The sequence below is a fragment of the Rattus norvegicus genome, chromosome 1 (genome assembly GCF_036323735.1).
Source record: "Rattus norvegicus strain BN/NHsdMcwi chromosome 1, GRCr8, whole genome shotgun sequence".
In the NCBI taxonomy this organism is placed as follows: domain Eukaryota; kingdom Metazoa; phylum Chordata; class Mammalia; order Rodentia; family Muridae; genus Rattus; species Rattus norvegicus.
In genome coordinates, this window is record NC_086019.1 from 72,857,969 (window position 1) to 72,881,363 (window position 23,395).

Sequence of the window (23,395 nt, forward strand, 5' to 3'; positions counted from 1 at the left end):
GTGTCAATGTTTTCTATGGTATCTTCTGTCCCTGAGATTCTCTCTTCTATCTCTTGTATTCTGTTGGTGATGCTTGTGTCTATGACTCCTGATCTCTTTACTAGGATTTCTATCTCCAGGGTTATCTTACTTTGTGATTTGTTTATTGTTTCTATTTCCATTTTCAGATCCTGGAGGCTTTTGTTCAATTCCTTCACTTGTTTGGTTGTATTTTCCTTAAGTCTTTAAGGGATTTTTGTGTTTTATCTTTAAAGACTGCTACTTGTTTATCTGTTATCATCTGTGTTTCTTTAAGGAAGCAACATACGTCCTTCTTAAAGTCCTAACATCATCTTGGGATCTGATTTTAATTCCAAATCTTGCTTTTCCTGTGTTTTGGGATATCCAGTATTTGCTGTGGTGGGAGAACTGGATTCTGATGATGCCAAGTAGTCTTGGTTTCTGTTGCTTAGATATTTGTGCTTTCCTCTCACCATCTAGTTATCTCTGTTAGTTGGTCTTGTTGTCTCTGACTGGACCTTGTCCCTCCTTTGGGTCTGTGAGCCTGTGAGTCTGTGAGCTTAGGAGTGAGAGCTCTCCTGGAAGACCAGCTCTCTCTCAGGTGGTTTTCAGTCTGGAGAGCTGTGGGACAACGTTATTTTTTGGTGCAGATGTAGAACAGAAGGGTCCTTTTCCAGGACACCCTGTGGCTCCTGTTCCCTGTGTGTTCTCATCAGGTCTTTCTTTAGATAGTCAGTGGAACAAAAGTTGGGTACCACCTGTGGGCTTAGGAGTGAGAGTGTTCCTGGCACAGCTTTCTCTCAGCAGGTTTTGGTCTGGAAGGCTGTGGGACAGACTTAGCTCTGGGTGCAGATGGAAACAAGAAGTGTCCTGTCCCAGGCTGCTCTGTGGCTCCCATGCTACATGCTCTAATTGGGTCTTTCTTTGGATAGTCAGTGGAGAGAAAGTGATGCCTCACCTGTGGGCTATGGACTTAGGAGTGAGAGAGTTCTTGCCAGACCAGCTCTCTGTGGTCTGAAGAATTGTGGGACAGCATTAGCTCTGGGTGCATTGTTCTAAGTATTTTGATGAAACTGATTGAAGAATTTTGGAAGATAACGATGCTTTCATTATCTTTGGGCACCATGGGCTATATGTTATTAAAGGTACTTTTCACATTAGGAATTAAAATCTACTTGAGATATTTCCTGATTCTGCTTCATATTCACTTCTCTGGAGTTTATGTAATATAAGCAAATGCATCTCTTTTAGCTTCACCCCTTTCTAAGGAAAATACAACTTATCAATCAGTATGGATGCAGTGTGGTTCTGGATTATAAAAGGAAATCATATGTAGAGTATGACATTCTCAACTTTTGGAATTTCCCAAAAGGTCTTGGGCTAAATGTGAAAGTAGGAACATTTTTTCCAAATGCTCCAAAGGAACAGAAATTGTCCATTTCTTCTAATATGATACAGTGGGCCACAGGATCGACAGAGGTGGGTTCAATCTTACTTCTATGTTTGAAACAGTATCTAAATATCAAAACCATGGTTTTGAATGTCAGAACACTTCATTGCTCACATGTGGCCCAGTCATAGGCACATAATGACCACCAATATACAGAATTATCTTAACACCTAATTTGGCAAAATGAATTATTTATTCTCCATCTTCTCATTTACTTAATATCATGAAGACTGGACCCTTCAGGATGATTTCCACCACTATCTCAGATCATCAGCCAGAATGTTTGTCATGATCACAGCTTAGAAATTTTTATTCAATGGGTAGTTGGCCTTTTTCTTGTAGGCTCCAGTCAGCAAGGAAAATCATAATGGGAATGTGTAGCTGTGTTAGTTGTTTGTTTTGCTAATGCAAAAATGCTACCTAAAAATACAGAAACATTTTTCTTGGCTCACTGCTTGGGAATATAGTCTCTCACTGCGGAAAGCTGTGTTCTTGGGTGTTAGAGTGAAGAGACAGCTGAGTACTTGTGTTAACATCCTTTCCTGCTTTGAATTTATTCAGGTACCATTGCCAATAAATCAGGACCACCAGATTAGAGATATTTGCCAGTAATTCTCATAGATTCATTTCCACAGTGATTCTAAAATCCAACACACCGAAATGATGAACTTTTACTTTGAACAAAAAATATTTGTATTTATATCCAAGAGTAAAGAGGCAGTAGATTTTTAGTATAAACAAGCCAGGATACCAAGATCATAAACTTTTACTTCTATGCTTCACCACATAATGTTTCAACAACTTTCTAAGAAATTCATATAATTAGGGACAAGCATTGACCACAGGGCCTGTGAATGACTCATTTTAGTAGTAAAGACAATTCATCTATCTGCACTTAGAGAAATTTACATGAACAAACTAATGGTTTTATATTTCAAACCACTCTACTGTGAATGTCATAAAAGCCTGGCTAAGTACTATCATACATTCCATTCTCAGGTTCCACGGTCTGTATGCAGTGAGAGCTGTCATCCTGGATTCAGGAAAACCTACCAGGAGGGCAGGGTTGTCTGTTGCTTTGATTGTACTCCTTGTCCAGAGAATGAAATTTCCAATGAGACTGGTAAATGTCAGTTGTGCAAAAGACATTCATACCTGTCAATATCTCTAATATCTAAGCAATTGTAAAACATCTGTTTGTGAGCTGCAATCGGTTTACTTCAGTGAAGATAATTTTCTTTCTTGCAGATGTTTAAAACATCACAGGTTACAGCTCATTTTTCCCACTGAAATAATACACTCTTTTTATACTTTAGTTTACAACTTTCTGTTTTGTAGTTTCTGTATGTATGTGTGTGAGAGTGAGGGTTTTCTTTAATTGTTTTGTTTATTTTGTTGGAATTTTTTGTTTCTCTCTTAAAGAAAAAGTATGGAACTTTCTGGGCATGGAATTAGGGAGAATCTAAGAGGCGTAAGGGAAGGTCTAAATTCTGATAAGAATGTCTTTATATAGGGAGTGAGAATGGTGATATCACAATACAAAGAAAATTAAATATAATTAAAATGTATATTGGGGTTGGGGATTTAGCTCAGTGGTAGAGCGCTTGCCTAGCAAGTGCAAGGCCCTGGGTTCGGTCCCCAGCTCTGAAAAAAAAACAAAAAAACACATATATAGAATACTAGGTATTTTGTTAATATAGAGAAAATATGGCAAAATCCATATGTATACATTATGAGCTTAGATAAACAAAACAGGAACAAAATTTTCAAATGTAGTTCATAAAGACATAAGAATTGATGAGCAGCTCTTTATGTATTATAACATAGCTACTATTATCCAGGGTTATAAGAACTGTTTCACTAGAGAAACATTTCAAGGCTCCAGGAACTTCAGAAATCCAATTCACTTGGGTTCCTTCAGAGAATTAAGGAATTTGGAAAACACCATGGATATTTTATATTGGGGACAGATATAGAAGTACATCACTGTGATATTATGATTTTAAAGGACATTCTCTCCATCTGAATGAAGCCCCATGCCCTCTTAAAATTAGAATATATTGATAAAGAGTGGATGTCAGGGGGTTGGGGATTTAGCTCAGCGGTAGAGGGCTTGCCTAGCGAGCGCAAGGCCCTGGGTTCTGTCCCCAGCTCCGGAAAAAAAAAGAAACAAAAAAAAAAAAGAGTGGATGTCAGAACCAAACTAGGTTCATGCAATGTATGTCAGTGTGCTAATGACTTCTGAAACTGATGTAACTGTGTCACTATAGGCAAGGATACCATATGTGTAACAATAGAAAAGAAGCATTTGCCCTATTTAATTCATATCAACATGAAGTAGAAGGAAAACTGAGTTTAGAAATATTATCTAGACAGTGTTCCTATGTGTGTATCAGACAAAGCAAGATTATCCTGATAATAGTACAGTGTGTGGGAACTGGAAAATGGTTTAGAATAAAAGGGGAAAACAGAGTATGCACTCATGATCACCCGCATTTCTTTCAGATATGGATCAGTGTGTGAAGTGTCCACAAACTCACTATGCAAACATAGAGAAGACCCACTGCCTACAGAAAACTGTGACATTTCTGACCTATGATGACCCATTAGGGAAGACACTTTGCGTCATATCCCTGAGTTTCTCCTCACTCACAGCTGCTGTTCTTGGGGTATTTCTGAAGAACAGGGACACCCCCATTGTCAAGGCCAATAACCTGGCTCTCAGTTACACCCTGCTCATCACTTTGATGCTCTGTTTTCTCTGTCCCTTGCTCTTCATTGGCCGTCCCAGCACAGCCTCCTGTATCCTGCAGCAAAACATTTTTGGGCTTCTCTTCACCATGGCTCTTTCCACTGTGTTGGCCAAAACTATCACTGTAGTTATAGCCTTCAAGATCACTGCTCCAGAAACAGTTAGACGATGGCTGCTGATATCAAGGGCCCCTAATCTCATTATTCCCTTATGTACCTTGCTCCAAATTTTTCTTTCTGGAATTTGGCTTACAACATCGCCTCCATTTATTGATAAAGATGTTCATTCAGAACATGGACACATCATCATCATTTGCAACAAAGGCTCAGCTGTTGCTTTTCATTGCAGCCTGGGATACCTGGGAGCACTAGCCCTGGGGAGCTACTTTATGGCTTTCTTGTCCAGAAACCTACCTGACACATTCAATGAAGCCAAGTTCCTGGCTTTCAGCATGCTGGTGTTCTGCAGTGTCTGGATCACTTTTCTCCCTATCTACCATAGCACCAAGGGGAAGACCACAGTGGCTATGGAAGTCTTCTCTATCTTGGCTTCTGGTACATCGCTCTTAGGCATCATCTTTGCCCCCAAGTGCCACATCATATTATTAAGATCAGAAAAGAACTCACTTCAATATATCAAGGACAAAACACATGCTAGAAGAAAAACACCTTAACATATTTCTTCTGTACTAATGAAATTAAACAATATACTTGAAGGCTAGGTTTTCTTCACTGTCTGAGCACTCACTTATAAAATTCTAGCTGGACATTTGATGCCAGGGGCTATTATTTCTTTAGGTGATCATATTAAACTAATCCTTTTGCCTTATTGAAATATATGCTGCAATTTCAGCTTTCCTCTTCTATTAACTATTATTTTTGTGTTGTTGATGAAACTTGCATGAAATCCTAATTTGTTAGTTCTTCCACTTGGATTATTAACATATTTTATTAATTTTACAACTGGATTCCAAAAAGATTTATTTCCTCTATTAATTACATGTGGTGTTGAACAGATTCGTCACATATGCAGAGTTTACATGTTCAATAATTTGTAAATTTGACATCCAATACAGCAAATTTTATGTCAATATATTATTCTGCTTCTAAAATCAAGACATTTTATAATTTTTCATAATTTCCTTTTATGTCTTTTATTCTCAAGGAATCTAATTTCTTTGTATGTGATATAAGCTTTCATGAAGATTATTATATATCTGGCCACTGCAAATGACCTACATACAATTTATTATGAATTTAGGAACTTACATCATACCTCACTGCCAAATGTCAACCTAAAAACTCAATTTGCTGTCAATATATAAAACTACTCTTTGAAATATGGTGATATCAAATGTGCACATGCAGCTACTTTCTCTGATTCTGTGTTCACGTCTCTGTTTTCTTCTCAACATCTAAGCAGCTTTTATGCTTTTACATCTTCACAGTTAAAACTCTTTTTTAAAATTGGTACATACTGGTATGTTATTAAAATATTTTAAAAAGTGTTTCACTGTAATTGTTTTCCTATGTTCATCAGTATACCAAATCAATGTAAAAATATTTTGTGGATTTTCAAAACAGAATTTCTCTATGTAGTAGAGGCCTGTTTGTCCTGGATTCACTTTATCGACCAGGCTAGCCTCAAACTCAGAGACCTATCTGATTATGCCTTTTAAGTACTGGTATGATTAAAAGCATGTGCCAACACACGCAGCCTATAATTTTATTCATTATTGTGTATCTTTCCAGCATTTCTGTTAGTGTGACTCTGGATTTGGAGAAAGGTTTTCTAATTTGTAGAATAAATTGAGAAGAATTGATACCTGCTATAAGAATTGGAAAGATAGCTTAGGAGTTAAGAGCACTGGCTGCTCCTCAAGGGTAAAAGGACTTGATTCCCAACATAAAAATGGTGGCTCACAACTCTCTATAATTCCATTTTCAGAGCACACAACAAATTCTTCTGATATCTACAAGCATGAGTTATGAAAGTTGTACAAAACATTTTTTGAATATAAAAGCAAAACACATATGAGTATTAAACAAAACAATTTTGGGTGGAGGGCATTGAAGACAGGGTTCCTCTGTGTGGCTCTGGCTGTCCTCAAACTCACTCTGTAGGTGAAAATGGCTTCAAACTTACAGGCTTCCACATTCCTCTGCTTTCCAACACTTGGGGTTAAAGGCGTATGTCACCTCACACATCTAAAACCAATTTTAGAAATAAAATGAAGGTATGGAAATTTTCACTGATGAATCCATTAGCTTGTACTTTGTTGTCTGCTTTCTTCTTTTTTTTAATTTCAGGTATTTTTTATGAGTTATGACTTCTGTAGTTTTCCTGAGTATATAGCTATGCACTGCAAGTGTGTACATCAGAAGACTGTCTCAGATTCACTTCAAAGTGGACTTATGCATGACTGTCATCTTCCAAGTGAACACTGGGAACCAAATCCAGGTCCTATGGAAGATCATCAGTGCTAGTAACTGTTGATCCATCTCCTCAGCAGCCAAAATCCTTTATGACTGTTTCCATCTCATTGCTGGTCATGGACTTAAATAAATCATATATCATATTTTGTTTTAGGAAAATCATCAATTTGTTAATATTTCCTGAGTTAGTGCAACATGGGTTGTACAGGTATGTGTACTCTGTGGGTTTAGGATTTCATGCTGTTATATTAATTATACTCTTTGAACCTCCAACTCCAATAGTTTGCATCCACTAGCACTTTCTTTTGGTTAATTTGGTTAAGGAATTGTTTTTAATTGTTGTTGTTGTTGTTGTTCTTATATTTTGTTTTTTATTGGATATTTTTTATTTATATTTCAAAAGTTATTCCTTTTCCCAGTTTTGCAATCATAAGCCTCCATCCCATACCCCCTCTGCCATCTTCTACGAGGGTGTTCCCCATCCTAAACCACCGACCCATTTCAACTACCCACACTGACATTCCCCTACACTGGTGGGTCGAGTCTTCTTGGCAGGACCAAGAGCTTCTCCTCTCATTAGTGCCCAACAAAGCCATCCTCTGCTATATATGCAGCTGGAACCATGTGTCTGTCCATGTGTATTCTTTGGGTACTGGCTTAATCCCTGGATCTCGTTGTGTTCTAATGGGGTTGCAAGCCCATTCAGTTCCTTCAATCCTTTCTCTAATTCCTCCAATGGGGAACCCATTCTCAGTTCGATGGTTTACTGCTAGCATTTGCCTCTGTATTTGTTAGGTTCTGGCTGAGCCTCACAGGAGACAGCTATAACAGGCTCATGTCAGCGTGTACTTCTTGGTTTCATGAACATAGTCTAGTTGTGGTGGCTCAGGGTATGCTCGGAATGGTCATTTTTTCAATTGTCTCCATACCCCCCCATGAATATTTTTGTTCTCCCTTGTAAGAAGGATTGAAGCATCCACTCTTTGGCAGTCCTTTCTCTTGAGATTCATGTGGTCTGTGGATTGTATCTTGGGTAATTTGAGGTATTGAGCTAATATCTACTTATCAGTGAGTGCATAACATCTCTGTTTTTTGTGATTAGGTTACCTCATTCAGGATGATATTTTCTAGTTCCATCCATTTGCCTATGAATTTCATGAAGTCATTGTTTTTGATAGCTGAGTAGCTGAAGTAAACTTCATTGTGTAGGTGTACCATATTTTCTGTATCCACTCCTCTGTTGAAGGGCATTTGGGTATTTCCAGCTTCTGTTTATTATAAATAAGGCTGCTACAAACATAGTAGAGCATGTGTCTTTGTTGCTTGTTTGAGAAACCTTTGAGTATATGCCTAGGAGTTGTATAGCTGGGTCCTCAGGTAGTGCAATGTCCAATTTTCTGAGGGTCCTCCACACTGATTTCCAGAATGGTTGTACCAGCTTGCAATCCCACCAACAACAGACAAGTGCTCCTCTTTCTCTACATCCTTGCCAGGATCTGCTGTAACCTGAGATTTAGATCTCAGCCATTCTGACTGGATTTGAGGTAGAAACTCAGCCTTGGTTTGATATGCATTTGCCTGATGACTAAACATGTTGAACATTTTTTAAGGTATTTCTCAGCCATTCTATATTCCTTAGCTGAGAAATCATTTTGTAGCTCTTTGCCACATTTTTAATAGGGTTATTTGGCTCTCTGGAGTCTATCTTCTTGAGTTCTTTCTGTATATTGGATATTAGCCCTCTATCTGATGAAGTATTGGTAAATATCTTTTCCCAATCTTTTGATTGCTGATTGTCCTAATGAAAGTGTCCTTTGCCTTACAGAAGAAGTATTGCAGTTTTATGAGGTCCCATTTGTCAATTCTTGATCTTAGAGCACAAGCTATTGTTTTGTTCAGGAAATTTTCCCCAGGGTCCATGTGTTCAAGGCACTTCTGCAATGTTTCTTCTATTAGGTTGAGTTTATGTGGTTTTATGTGGAGGTTCTTGATCCAATTGGACTTAAGCTTTGTACAAGGTGATTGAAGAATTGGTTAATTTGTATTCTTCTATATATTGATCTCCAATTTACCAACACCATTAGTTGAAAGTGCTGTCTTTTCTCAACTGAAAGGTTACAGCTCCTTTGTCAAAGTGACCATAGTTGTGTGGATACATTTCTGGGTCTTCAAATCTATTCCATTGATTAACCTGCATGACTCTGTAACAATGCCATATAGTATTTATGGCTATTGCTCTGTAATATAGAATGAGGTCAGGGATGGTGATTCCCCCAGAAGTTATTTTATGGTTGAGGGTAGCTTTCAATATACTGAGTATTTTTTTTATTCCAAATGAGTTTGCAAATTGCTCTTTCTATGTCTATGAAAAATTGAGTTGAAATTTTGATATGAATTCTGTTGAACCAATTTGGCAAAATTGCCATTTTTGCTATATTAATTCTGCTAATCCATTAGCACGGAAAATATTTCCATCTTCTGAGATTTTCATCAATTTCTTTCTTCAGAGTCTTGAGTTCTTATCATATGGCTCTTTCACTTGCTTGGTTAGTCACACTGAGGTACTTTATGTTACTTGTGACTATTGTGAAGGGTGTCACTTCCTTAAAGTCTATTGCAGTTTGTTTATCCTTTGAGTAGAAGAAGACTATTATTTGTTTGAGTTAAATTTCTTCAGCCACTTTGCTGAAGTTGTTTTTAGGCTTAGGATTTCTCTGGTGGAACTTTTGGGGTAACTTAAGTATACTATCACATTATCTGCAAATAGTGATATTTTGACTTCTTCTTTTCCAATTTGTATCCATTTGACCTCCTTTTGTTGTCTGATTGCTCTGGCTAGGACAGTAAATTCTATATTGAATAAGTAGGGAGAGAGTGGGCAGATTTGTTTAGTCCCTGAATTTAAAAGGGTTTTTTTTAAGTTTCTCTACATTTAGTTTGATGTTGGCTATTGGTTTGCTGTACATTGTTTTTAATATATTGAGGTATTGGCCTTGAATTCCTGATAGTTCCAAGATTATTGACATGAAGGGCTCTTGAATTTCATCAAATGCTTTCTCAGCAACTAATGAGATAATAATGTGTTATTTTTTCTTTGATGTGGTTTACATAGTGGAGTTCATTGATGCATTTCTTTATATTGAACCATCCCTGCATTCCTAGAATGAGGCCTACTTGATCATGATGGATGATCATTTTGATATGCTCTGGGACTCGTTTTGTGAGAATTTAATTGAGTATTTTTGCATCAATATTCTAAGGGGAATTCTTCCTAAGTACTCTTTCTTTGTTTGGTTTTTGTGTGGTTTAGTTAGAAGCATAATTGTGGCTTCATAGAATCAATTTGGTAGAGTTCCTTCTTTTTTCTATTTTGTGGAATAGTTTGGAGAATATTTGAATTAGGTCTTCTATGAAGGCCTGATAGAATTCTTCAATATACCCACCTGTTCCTGGGGATTTCTTGGTTGGGAGACTTTTAATAATTGCCTGTATTTCTTTAGGAGTTAAGGGAATGTTTTGTTTATCTTATCTTGATTATCTTTGGTACTTGGTATCTGTCTAGAAAATTGTCCATTTCATCCAGAATTTCCAGTTGTGGTGAATATAGGATTTTGTAATAGGATCTAATGATTTTTTGTTATGTCTCCCTGTTCATATCTGATTTTGTTAATTTGAATACCCTCCCTGTGCCCTATGGTTAGTCTGCATAAGGTTTATCTATCTTGTTGATTTTCTCAAAAACCAGCTCCCGGTTTTGTTGATTCTTTGCATAGGTCTTTTTGTTTCTACTTGCTTGAATTAAGCCCTGAGCTTGATTATTTCCTGCCTTCTACACTTCTTGGGTGTATTTGTTTCTTTTTGTTCTAGAGCTTTTAGCTATGCTGTCAAGCTGCTGATGAATGCTCTCTCCTGTATCTTTTTGCAGGCATTCAGAGCAATGAGTTTTTCCCTTAGCACTGCCTTCACTGTGTCCCATAAGTTTGGGCATGTTGTATCTTTGTTTTCAGTAAATTCTAAGAAGTTCTTAATTTTTTCTTTATTTCTTCCTTGACTAAATTATCATTGAGTAGAGCATTGTTCAACATCCATATATATGTGGGCATTCTGTTGTTTTTGTTGTTATTGAAGACCAGCCTTAGTCCATGTGATCTGATAGGATGCATGAGATTATTTCTAGCTTCCTGTATCTGTTGTGGCCTGTTCTGTGACTGATTATATGGTCAGTTTTGGAGAACGTACTATGAGGTGCTGAGAAGAAGGTATATCCTTTTGTTCTAGGATAGAATATTCTATAAATACCTGTTAAGACCATTTGGTTCATAACTTCTGTTAGTTTCTCTATGTCTCTGTTTAATTTCTGTTTCCATGATCTGTCCATTGATGAGAGCAGGGTGTTGAAATCTCGTACTATTATTGCATAATTTACAATGTGTGATTTGAGCTTTAATAAGGTTTGTTTTATGAATGTAGGCCCCCTTTCATTTGGACATAGATACTTAGGATTGAGAGTTCATCTTGGTAGATTTTTGCTTTAATGAATATAAAGAATCCTTTCTTATCTTTTTTGATGACTTTTGGTTGAAAGTCGATATTATTCAATATTAGAATCGCTACTCCATCTTGTTTCTTTGGATCAATTGCTTGGAAATTTGTTTTGCAGACTTTCACTCTGAGGTAGTGTCTGTCTTTGTCTCTTAAGTGTGTTTCCTGTATGCAGCAAAATGCTGGGTCCTCTTTATGTATTCAGTCTGTTAGTCTATATCTTTTTCTTGGGGTATTGACTCCATTGATGTTGAGAGATATTAAGGAATAGTGACTGTTATGTCCTGTTATTTTCATATTTAGAGGTGGAATTATGTTTGTGTTTCTCTCTTCTTGTTTGGTTGCAAGTAGATGACTTTCTGCATTTTTCTAGGGTTTATTTACCTCCTTGAGTTGGAGTTTTCCATCTATTTTCTTTGTAGAAAGATATTATATAAATTTGATTTTGTCATAAAATATCTTGATTTCTCCATCTATGTTAATTGAGAGTTTTGCTGGATATAGTAGCCTGGGCTGGCATTTGTGTTCTCTTAAGGTCTGTATGACATCTTCCCAGGATCTTCTGACTTTCACAGTCTTTGGTGAAAAGTCTTATGTAATTCTGATAGGCTACTTGACCTTTTTCTCTTACTGCTTTTTATAATCTTTCTTTCTTTTGTGCATTTGGTGTTTTGACTATTTTCTGATGGGAAGAATTTTTTTCTGGTCCAATCTATCTGTAGTTCTGTAGGCTGCTGGTATGTTTATGGACATCTCTTTCCATAGTTTAGGGAAGTTTTCTTTTATAATTTTGTTGAATATATTTACTGACCCATTATGTTGGGAGTCTTCACTCTCTTCTACAGCTATTATCCTTAGGTTTGATCTTCCAATTTTGTCCTGGATTTCCTGTATGTTTTGGTCTAGGAGCTTTTGCATTTTACATTATCTTTGAAGGTTGGGTGGATGTGTTCTATATTATCTTCTGCCCCTGAGTTTCTCTTTTCTATCTCTTTTATTCTATTGGTGATGCTTGCGTCTATAACTCCTGATCCCTTCCTTGGGTTTTCTATCTCTAGGGTTGTCTCCCTTTGTGCTTTCTTTATTTTTTTCTATTTCTAGTTTTAAATCCTGGACTGTTTTGTTCAATTACTTTACCTGTTTTCTTGTGCTTTCCTCTAATTTTTTAAAGGATTTTTGTGTTTTCTCTTTAAGGGCTTCTACTTGTTTACCTGTGTTGTTCTGTATTTCTTTATGGGATTTACTTATGTCCTTCTTAAAGTCCTCTATCATCTTTTTGGGATTTACTTATGTCCTTCTTAAAGTACTCTATGAGATGTGATTTTAAATCCAAATCTTGTTTTTCTGGTGTGTTTGGATATCCAGTATTTGCTTTGTTGGGAGAACTGGGCTCTGATGATGCCAAGTAGTCTTAGTTTCTGTTGCTTAGGTTCCTGTGCTTGCCTCTTACCACCAGTTTGTCTCTGGTATTAATTTGTCGTGCTTTCTCTGACAATGTCCTGACCCTCCTATAAGCCTGTTTGTCAGCAACCCTGTGGATCTCTTTTCTTTCAGCCTGATCTGGGTATAGAAAGCTATGGGACCAAGTCAGCTTTGGGCATAGACAGAAACCAGAAGAGTCCTGTCCGAGACAGCTGCTGCCTGGGTTTGGGTGTCCTGAAGGCTCAAGACCAGTTGTTCGGAGCAGAAGTGTTGGCTGTACCTCTGCTCTCAGGTGTGTCCATGCTCTTAACAACTGGCTTTCAGCTCTGGGCAGTGGGACTAATTAAATTCCTGGCACAGGCAGAAACTGGAAGCATTCTGCCCCTGACTGTTCCTAGGTTCCTTTGTCCAGAGGGCACTAGGCAGGTTTCTCTTGGACCAGGAATATGAGCAAAAGTGGTGGTCTCCTCTGAGCTTTCAGGATTGTCTGTACTTCTAAGAGTCCAGCCCTCTCCCCTACGGGACTTGTGTACAGAAAACTATGGCAGGTTAAAGATTTGTTAATCTTATATATTTTGCAAAAAAAAATTATCTTTACTTCGTCTGCTTTCTACATTATTATTTTATAGTATTTATGTTAATTTACTAATGCCAGTAGATTATTTTTTGCGATTCTAGTTGGTACTCACTTCTACAGCCTTAAGATACATTAAGGTATTTGTTGTCATCTCCTCTAATTTTTACCTTAGACATTTGAAATTTTAAATGTACCCATCAGGGTGGCCTTTATTATATAGTATTTTGCAATTCATTTTGAGTCAAATAAAAGACTCTTTCAGTTCTATGTTAATTTCTTCTCTGAGATGTTCAGTACTCATGAGTGTTCTGGCTATTCTTCACATAGCTTTGTTTTCTGCTTTCTCTTGTAGTTGATTTCTGTCTTTATCCTTTTGCATTCCAGTACAACACAAGAAGTTATTTTAAATCTATCCTACTTGTTGGTACTTACTCTGTGCCCCAAATTGATCTATATTTCAGACCAAGCCTTGCTTTGATGTCAGCTTTGAAGAATTTGTGTTCCAAACTGTTTGGGACATGAAGTGTCCTGAAGATATGTCCTTTCACTTACATTTCCAGTTAACTCCATTGAAACTTGGTTAACTTTTTGTCTGCATGCCTATTCTACTAAGCAACAAAAATCAGCATCTCACCAGCTCACAGACATTTCTAGTTAAGGGGTATACATTTCCAGATGAAGGTATATGAGCCTAAAGTTGGGAAGTGATAACTGCACCATAAATCATCTCTCTACTACCACTACTACATTATTTTTTGTGGAATCACTCATAACCCCTAAAAATGTGGGTAGATTTTGAAAAAATTATGTTTCTTTTGGGTCAAAGAAGAAAGAAGGCATGACTGATTATGGGACAATCCCACCAAGGGATTCTGACATTGAAAGACGTTTATAAATACCCGAGGAACATGCATAGTATGAAGGATTCCTGTAAGTTTTCAGTCAGAAATTGCTAAGTTCAATGTGAATATCCCTGGTCATATTCTTGGAGGTGGTAGTGGTGGTGGTGGTTGTGGTGATGGTGGTTGTGGTGATGTTTTGTTTTGATTACACTATCAACTCTTTATTCTACCCACAAATATTCTTCTTTTCCAGCACTCAGCTCAGCCCCAATGGCACCTTCCAGATGACTCTGGAAAATGTGGGAAACAAACTTTTTGTTTGTTTTTCTGAATGGTAAGGGATGAAAAGAGAAGTAGATCTGAGAGAGAGGAAAGATTATACGGGGAGGGGAATAGAAATGATGGGGGAGGAGAAACCACATTAGGGATATATTGGTGAAAAACAAAACTGTGTTCTTGATATATTGGTATATACGAAAATGCCAAACATTTGGGTTGGTCACACCCAACTAGAATAAAGATTTTCAATTGGCTATACACTGTATCTGAGTGGTCTGCTCTCGTATGCTTCCTGTAGCGATACCAATGACAACTTTTAGAAGAAATCAGGGAGTCAAGCCCATTCTAATTTACCTCAAAAATAAAATATAATTAATATGATAGAAGATCACAGAATAAACAAATAAGGCAATTAAACACCCCACTTTACTAAGGCCCCTTGGACTGCACATACCCCAAAAACGTGGACCACATTTCCCAGAGTCATCTGGAAAGTTCCATTGGGGCTGAGTTGAGTGCTGGGAAAGAAGAATATCTGTGGGTAGAATGAAGATTTGAGAGTGTAAATGATCAAAATATATTTTATACAAATATAAAATTCTCAAAGAATAATGGTCCTACTCTTGGGCTTCAGACACTGTTTTGAGAGGTCTCTGGGGCAGTATGAACCATGCTTTCTAGGATGCACAATTTTGAATGTTTCTACCTGGGTGTCCCCTGTATTCAGCTTAACCTTGACATAGCCAGAGGCTTGTGCCAGAAATAAGAGAGGGAAGTGGTCACTGGGTGGAAAATTGTTTTCTTACCTGATGAAATATGGAATGAGTGTCTGCAAGGACTCTATGTAAAGGAGAGTACCTTGAAAGAAAAAATCAAGAAAGAAGTAATCCTAGAGATATGGGATACATGGGACACTCTCAAAAGAAAGGAAGGAAGGAAGGAAGAAAAAGAAAGAAAAAAAGAAACACTGGTGCAACCTGGAGGAATATGAGCTACATACTAAACGATGAGATAATACCACATCCCAGGATATATGTCTATGCTGTGAATGTCTTGTATATTCCACCTGTGAATGATTCCTTTGATGATGTCTCTCTCTGGAGACAATGAAGTCAAGCTTCGTGTCCATCTTTATAGAGTCATAAGCATCTGTAAAGTGTAGACTCTGGCCTTGGTGTGTCTCCTTAACTATTAGGAATTATGTCTCTGTCATAATTATGACAACTGGTGTCACAAGGGGGAAAGTACTTGAATACATGGCTTGTTAAGTGAACGCAGGTATTAGTTCTGTTTGCTTTTGCTTCTCCCTACTACAGGGCACTTGGTTGTGACTCAGAGGGATGAGACAGTTCAGACATTCATGAGAAGAGAATTTAGAGCCAAAAAAGGCAAGAACAATAGGTGCTCTTGATATTTCAAGCATCTTTCTGGCTCTTTTCCTCTTCTTTATGAACAACATTTTTGTTGTTGTTACTTAAAACAGTTTTAGATATGTAGGAAAATTACACTTCTGTTCCATAACATTCTTTTTTTTTGATTTTTTTCTTTTATTGGATTTTTAATTTACATTTTAAAAGTTGTCCCCTTTCTTGGTTTCCCCTCCAGAAACCCATTATCCCATCACCCTTACCCCTGCTTCTATGAGGGTGCTCCCTCACCCACATACCCTCTCCCTCCCACTTCCATGCCCTGACATTCCCCTACACTGGGACACTGAGCCTTGACAGGACCAAGGGTCTCTTCTCCCTTTGATGCCTGACAAGGCCATTCTCTGTTACATATAACAATCTTAAGAATTCAACAATCAGTTATGCAGTTTTGTACAGCAGAAGGAATACTTAAATGCAGATCTCTCTGATACCCAAGCCCATCCTTCTACCCTCAGAACCCCACATTCCTTCTTGTCCTGTTTGAGTGTCTTATCACATCATGTTTGGCTATTATCTTTTCAAATTCAAAATAATTTTGGGAACATGGAGAAGCTCTTGGTCTACTACCATTTCTAATATTTAAGTTCCTGGGTCTATTAATCCTGAGGATTCTGGAACATGGTAATTCTTTATTGAGATCTCCCATAACATTCTTAAACATGCTACACACAGTTTTCTCTCGATAAGGAGGCAAGACAATCATTTTAATATATTTGTTCTTTTACAATTTAATATATAATCATATTCTTTCTATTTCCCTCTTATCCCTTTTTCTTCCAACAAGTACCCTTAACTACTTACATGTCTTTTTTGTTTTGACTTTAGGACATTGTTGTGACAGAGGGCTTACTGCATTTAATTAGGGTCGCCTAATTTTGGAGAGAGTGGATATTTACCTGAACAAGGGCAATATAGCAGTGGCTAAGGAATATAGAAGGAACTGAATGATAATGATCCAGTTTTAATGTATCTTTAATTAAAATTCATGAGCTGTGGATACACCTCTGAGGGAAAAATGTCTTGCATGTACCACACATGGACACATAATGCACACACAAATTTCACCACTGCAATGATATGTATAATAACCTCTTTATGTTTGACTTTAAGTGAAATATTTCAGCAAAGCCTTTCCTATGTTTGGATCAACCAGTAGAGGGTGAGAAATTGTGGTGTGACTATTTTAACCTTGAGGTAATGTTGCCTCTCTAGAGAATCTGCTCTTGGTACTATATGAGAGCTTGCAGCTGCACCAACCTTGGTTCTAAGACACTCATGGCAAAAGTGAAGTTCTTACATTTGATTATGTCTAGCTATGGTGAAATGGTACTGAAATACACGGAGACTGTCTGCTCTCATGGGCAGCAAGAGAAAGATAACTTTGATAGGTGGGACCTCTTCTGCCCCCAATTAACTTTGTATAATGTTTGAAAACGTAACTGGAATGAGCTAGTTGGTGTCAGACTTTTTCAACAAGTCTGAACCCTCTTTTCCTGAGGAAATAAAAGCTTAGAATCTTAGTGAGCTTCTCTCTTTACTGCAGCATCTATTACCAACATCAATCAGTATACAATTTATGCAATTTTCTATAGTGTTTATCTCTCATTCTGTGTCTGTTCTAGGATAACACGTTGTACTATGCTATCATAGCTCTTATATCCCTCCTGACTCTACTGACTTTATTCTCAATGACTTCCACAGCTTCTGAGTTGAAATATTTTGTTGGATGCTCCTCTCATGGAATTTTCTGCTATTTCTCATTAATTCACTAGTAGTGGGTGGGCAGGATGACCTATTTTGCCTTATTTGTCTCAGCACAATATCAGGGTCCTCTTTGACTATATAACAGGATGAAGTACAGCTTGGAACACAGAAGACCCGGTCTACAGAACAAAAGAATTACAGAATTTATCATGTTACTGATATCAGCAATAATATTCAAGTCTATATAAACTCAGGCAGTGCAGTTTAACCCTCCTTTTTCTTTGTCTGGTTTGTTGATTGGTTTGCTTTTTTGTTTTTCAACATTGGATAATGTTGATTTCCAGGCAGTCATGTTGTTAATGTATCTTCCCTACTTTGATCACATTGCCTAATTTAATAAAGGGTTTATATACCTATGGAGAATTCTATGGCACACAAATGGATGAAACACTTTTTTTTTTTTACTTTCCACATGTATATGACCCTTTTACTCAACATAATAACACCACCTTTCAATTACTTTCTTGCTGGGCTCTCTTCTGAGCTATATCATGACTATGTTTAGGGAGATATTATTGATGTACTGTTATATCACATACACATAGTACATGCTATGACAATGTGGATCAATTGGGGCATTTGCTGCGTTCCACAAAGAAGGGACTCTTTTGAGCAAATTTGTATGTTCTATGGAACCATTTGTAATAAAGAAACAAAAAGGTTTTGAGGACACATCTCCTTTCATTTGTGTCACTGTGAATATATTACCTAGGTTCTACTTTGGGAGAGATTATCTAAGTCATCTCTCACAAGCTAAATATTATTTCTAAGACAGTGTTAGGGAAAAAGATAACCTTTGCTTGTCCTTGAATCTCCTAAAGAAACTGAATAAGCAATCTGAGACCAGATCTGGCAAGATGACTTAGTGTGTAATAGCCTCTGCTGCTAAACCTAACAACTTTGTTCAGGCTCCAAAGCCCACATTTTGGAAGGAAAGATCCAACTGCCACACTTTTTCCTCTGATTGCTACATATTTGCAATGTATCTACACATATACTATACTCCAACAAAAGAAAAATGAAGTGTGTGTATATGTTTGTATATGTATATGTATAAAAACTATGTATATGTACATATATATTACATATGTATATAAAACATACCTTTTATATTATATTTATATATAATATCCTTCACCCTTATATTAAAAATTAAGAACTCTCTGGCTAAATTATTATATGTTTTAAATTTTTATTATATACCAAAAATTAAGACTCTCGTGCTTTAAAGTTACATGTAAATATATGTATCAATGATCTTTGAGTGCTTTATAACTATATAAGAACTTCTGCTCTATAAGCAACTGTATAAGAATGATTTGGACTGTATAAGAACAATTACTTTTGTATTTGAGTTTTTTTCTTCTATCCCAAGTTAACTAATTAAGTTAATTCTGAACTCCTTGTCTAAAGAGTACTTGATTCTGCTGCTTTAGAAAATTTTAAGATTATAATTTCTAAAATAGCTTATGTTGAAAGAAGTGCCTCTAAAACATATTAAAATTTTATAGATAACTTTTGGTTGAAGCTCTATTTTATTGTATATCCGGATGGCAACCCCATCTTTTTTCTTGGCATTATTTGCTTAGAAGACTTTCTGCATCCTTTTACTCTGAGGTAATTTCTTTCTTTGTTATTGAGTTGTGTTTCTTCTATGCATCAAAATGCTGGGTCCTGTTTTTTCCATTGAGTCTGTCAGTGACTTAGTTGGGTTTTAGTGCTACAAACAGACACCATGACTAAGGCACATCTTCTAAAGCATGACATGTATTGGTGCTGGTTTACAGGTTCAAAAGTTCAGTTCAAGACAGATGATCAAAATGTGAATGCTTCACTCCTTCTTTAAATGAGGAAAAAGAATACCCTTGGCAGGGAAGGGAGAGGCAAAGATTAAAACAGAGACTGAAGGAACACCCATTCAGAGCCTGCCCCACATGTGGCCCATACATATACAGCCACCCAATTAGACAAGATGGATGAAGCAAAGAAGTGCAGACCGACAGGAGCCGGATGTAGATCGCTCCTGAGAGACACAGCCAGAATACAGCAAATACAGAGGCGAATGCCAGCAGCAAACCACTGAACTGAGAATAGGTCCCCTATTGAAGGAATCAGAGAAAGAACTGGAAGAGCTTGAAGGGGCTCGAGACCCCAAAAGTACAACAATGCCAAGCAACCAGAGCTTCCAGGGACTAAGCCACTACCTAAAGACTATACATGGACTGACCCTGGACTCTGACCCCATAGGTAGCAATGAATATCCTAGTAAGAGCACCAGTGGAAGGGCAAGCCCTGGGTCCTGCTAAGACTGAACCCCCAGTGAACTAGTCTATGGGGGGAGGGCGGCAATGGGGGGAGGGTTGGGAGGGGAACACCCATAAGGAAGGGGAGGAGGGAGGGGGATGTTTGCCCGGAAACCGGGAAAGGGAATAACACTCGAAATGTATATAAGAAATACTCAAGTTAATAAAAAAAAAAAAAGTCCAAAGCTCAAAGTCTCTTCTGAGATTAATCCAGTTACTTAACTGTAATCCCCAAAGCAGGACAGGAAACCAGCTGGGCAAACTCCAAACTCTGCATATCTCAAAGAGGTCTTCAGATCTCCACTTTTTCATCTTTGTCTTGGGCTGGTTCCACTTCCTTTTAGCAGCATTCCTTAGCAGATATCCTATGGCTCTGTTATCTTGAAAAATTTGGGGTTTCCAAGACAACTTGAATGTTAAGGTTTCTTGTTTCCATGTTTGTAATCCACACATGAACTTCTAGGTGCCTCCAGAGAAATGGTGTCACTTCTTAAGCTCTGCCCTCTGCAGCACTCAAAGCTCAGGTTGAACTACTCCACTGCTAGTGGTGCTTTTCTTGGTGATCATCCCATGTTACTGGCATCTCTAATACATCAGGGTCTTCCATTGCAACTAGACTTCACCAATAGTCTCTCATAATCTCTCTTCATGGGGTCAAGCCTCAATACCTTTGCATGATCCCTTCAGTGCTAGACCATCAACTTCAACTGAGGCTGCACTTTCACCAATGGCCTTCCATGGCTTCTCATAGTTCTGAGACTCAGCTGTTCTTCCGGACCTCTTCATCCCTTCAAAACCAGTACCACCTGTGTGGCTCTTATATATTACCAAGTACAGCTGCTACAGGAGGTACAACCTTGGGTACTTCTGGAACACAGCTTCTTTGGGCTCTGAAAACACTTCCCTGAAGATTTCACGGCAGTGATACTGGTCTCTTCTTAATTATGATTAATTTCTTGGCACCAGCTAACCAACATCATTGGCTCCAGTAGTCTCTTCTATTCTGGGTTCTAAAGCCAGAGATACGTGTCCAAAGCTGCTGATTTCTGATGTTAGCTGACGATGGAACATAGCCCATTTGTTCTGTTACATTGTCACTAGATTTATGTTTTCCAACTCCTCCTTTGCCTAATCATGGCTGTCATGGAACTTGCTCTGTAGACTGACTTTGAATTCAGTGATCTGTAGACCTGTCTCCTATGCACTGGGATTAAAGATGTGGTCCACCAAGCCTGAATTAAGGTTTGTCGTCACCTAGAATTTTCTCTCTTCTCTGCCGGCCTTGAACTCAGAGATCTGCTTGTCTTTGCATCCTGGGATTAAAGGCTTGTACTACCATTCCTGGACCTAAATATAGCTGGGTGAGATCTTACCCCAAGGTCATTTCCCCTTAATTCAATTTAATACCTTTAAATGAGGGATTCAGCTCCATTTCACTTCCTGATGTCCCTTTTATACTCAAACTATATATTTTGCATTTTTCCTCTCTCAGTTTGCTCCATTGGTTCAAAACACTCATCATCAGACTTAATCAGAGAACAAAGTCTTTGTTGGGCTTTTCTTTTGAAACTTCCTTTGTCAATGCAATTAATTTGAGTCTCTTCACCTTAACCTCAGATAGATTCATTGAGTAATGGCAAACAGAAGCCACATTATTCACCAAAACATCATAAAAACATTTTCTCAGTCACATAGTAAACTTCTATACTGAAAACCCTTGGACCAGCAAGCCTACACATTTCAAATAACTCTGAGCACCACAGTCTTCTATATTCCTACTAGGTTGGTTTATTAAGTCCTGCTTAAAAGCATTCCATGGATTTCCAAATCCAAAGTCACAAAATCTACATTCTTTTAAGCAAAAGCATGGTTGGGCCTATCACAGCAATACCCCAGGCCCTGGTACAAACTTCTGTCTTAGTTGGGATTTTAGTCCGATCAGTAGATACCATGACCAAGGCAAATCTTATAAAGGATAATATATATTGGGGCTGGCTTACAGTTTCAGAGATTCAGTGCATTATCATTAAGGTAGGAACATGGCAGCAACCAGGCAGGCATGGTGCTGGAACAGATGATAGTTCTACATCTTCATCTGAAGGCTGCTAGCAGAATACTGTCTTCCAGGCAACTAAGGTGAGCGTCTTAAGTCCATGTCCACAGTGACACACATACTCCAAGAAGGCCACACCTCTTAATAGTGCCACTCACTACCTGGGCCAAGTATATACAAACTATCAGAGTTAGCTTTTGTCTTTTTACTGGGGAGTGAAGACCCTTGATGTTGAGACATATTAAAAACAGATGATTGTTACTTCCTGTTACATTTGTTGTTGAAGGTGGCATTATGTGCATGTGACTCTCTCCTTTTAGCTTTACTGTAACATGATTAATATCGTATTTTTTCCTTTAATGTAGGTACCTTCCTCGTGATAGAGTTTTTCTTTTGAAACATGTGTAGGACTATGATATGCTTGCAGACAGGAGCCTAGATGGCTGCCCTCAGAGAGACCCTATAAGGAGGTGAAATAGTCAAAATGCAGGTAATTCCACACCACCAATGGACAGAAACCGGGAAATCCTCTGATTGCATTAGGGAAAAGCTGGAAGAAGCTAAAGAGGAGGGCAACCCCATGGGAAGACCAGCAGTCTCAACTAACCTGGCCCCCACTGACACCGAGTCACCAACTAGGCAGCATACACTAGCTGATATCAGGCCCCCAACATTTATACAGAAGATGACAGCCTTATTTGGCCACAGTGAAAGAAGAGGCACCTAACCATCAGGAGCCTGTAGGCACCAGGGTGTCAGTAGGTCTGGGGGAAGGTGGAAACCTTCTTGTAGACAGGGGAGGAGAAATGGGATGAGGAACAGTCAGAGGGCACACAGGGATGGGGATAATGACTGGACTATGAAAACAGATTAAATAAAAAATTATAAATTAACTGTTTATATATGCACACACACATAGTTATATATACATATACATATATACATATTTCTTTTTTTTTCTAACAAACGTTTCTTTTTGCAACTCCTGCTGTGGAAGTAGCTCTGTAGACCAGGTTGGCCTCCAACTTACACACGCTTCCTTCTCTCCCCAGAGTGCCAAGATTAAAGTCATGTGCCACCACTGGTTGGCTGACTGGAGCCTGACATAGCTGTCTCCTGAGACATTCAGCCAGAGTATGTAAAATACAGAGGCGAATGCTAGCAGCAAACCATTGAACTGAGGATGGTGTCCTTGCTGGAGGAATTAGAGAAAGGATTGAAGGAGCTAAAGTGGCTTGCAACCCCATAAGAACAACAATACCAACTAACCAGAGCTCTTAGGGAATAAACCACTACCCAAAGACTACACATGGACAGACCCGTGGCTCCAGCTGCATATGTAGCACAGGATGGCCCTGTTGGGCACCAGTGGGAGGAGAAGTCCTTGCTCCTCCCAAGGCTGGACCCCCAGTGTAGGTGAATATCAGGGTTGGTGTCAAGGGGTGATGGTTGGGGAGAGGGAGCACCCTCATAGAAGAAGGGTAGGGGGATGGGATAGGGGGCTTATGGCTGGGAAATGGGGAAAGGGGATAACATTTTAAATGTC

At 38.2% G+C, this 23,395-nt stretch overlaps 1 protein-coding gene across 2 annotated transcripts in view; it reads left to right on the forward strand.

The window, feature by feature from the left end:
- Positions 1-4,883, forward strand: part of Vom2r24 (vomeronasal 2 receptor, 24) — a 48,573-nt gene extending 43,690 nt beyond the window's left edge. The window contains exons 8-10 of one of the 2 annotated variants that reach the window (XM_039091517.1): positions 1,252-1,479; positions 2,450-2,573; positions 3,956-4,883. In XM_039091517.1, the coding sequence (XP_038947445.1) occupies positions 1,252-1,479; positions 2,450-2,573; positions 3,956-4,875 (1,272 nt within the window). In that variant the 3' untranslated portion in view covers positions 4,876-4,883. The remainder of the gene's footprint in view (positions 1-1,251; positions 1,480-2,449; positions 2,574-3,955) is intronic. The other variant, NM_001099493.1, reaches the window with a different exon arrangement.
- Positions 4,884-23,395: the final 18,512 nt, after the last annotated feature.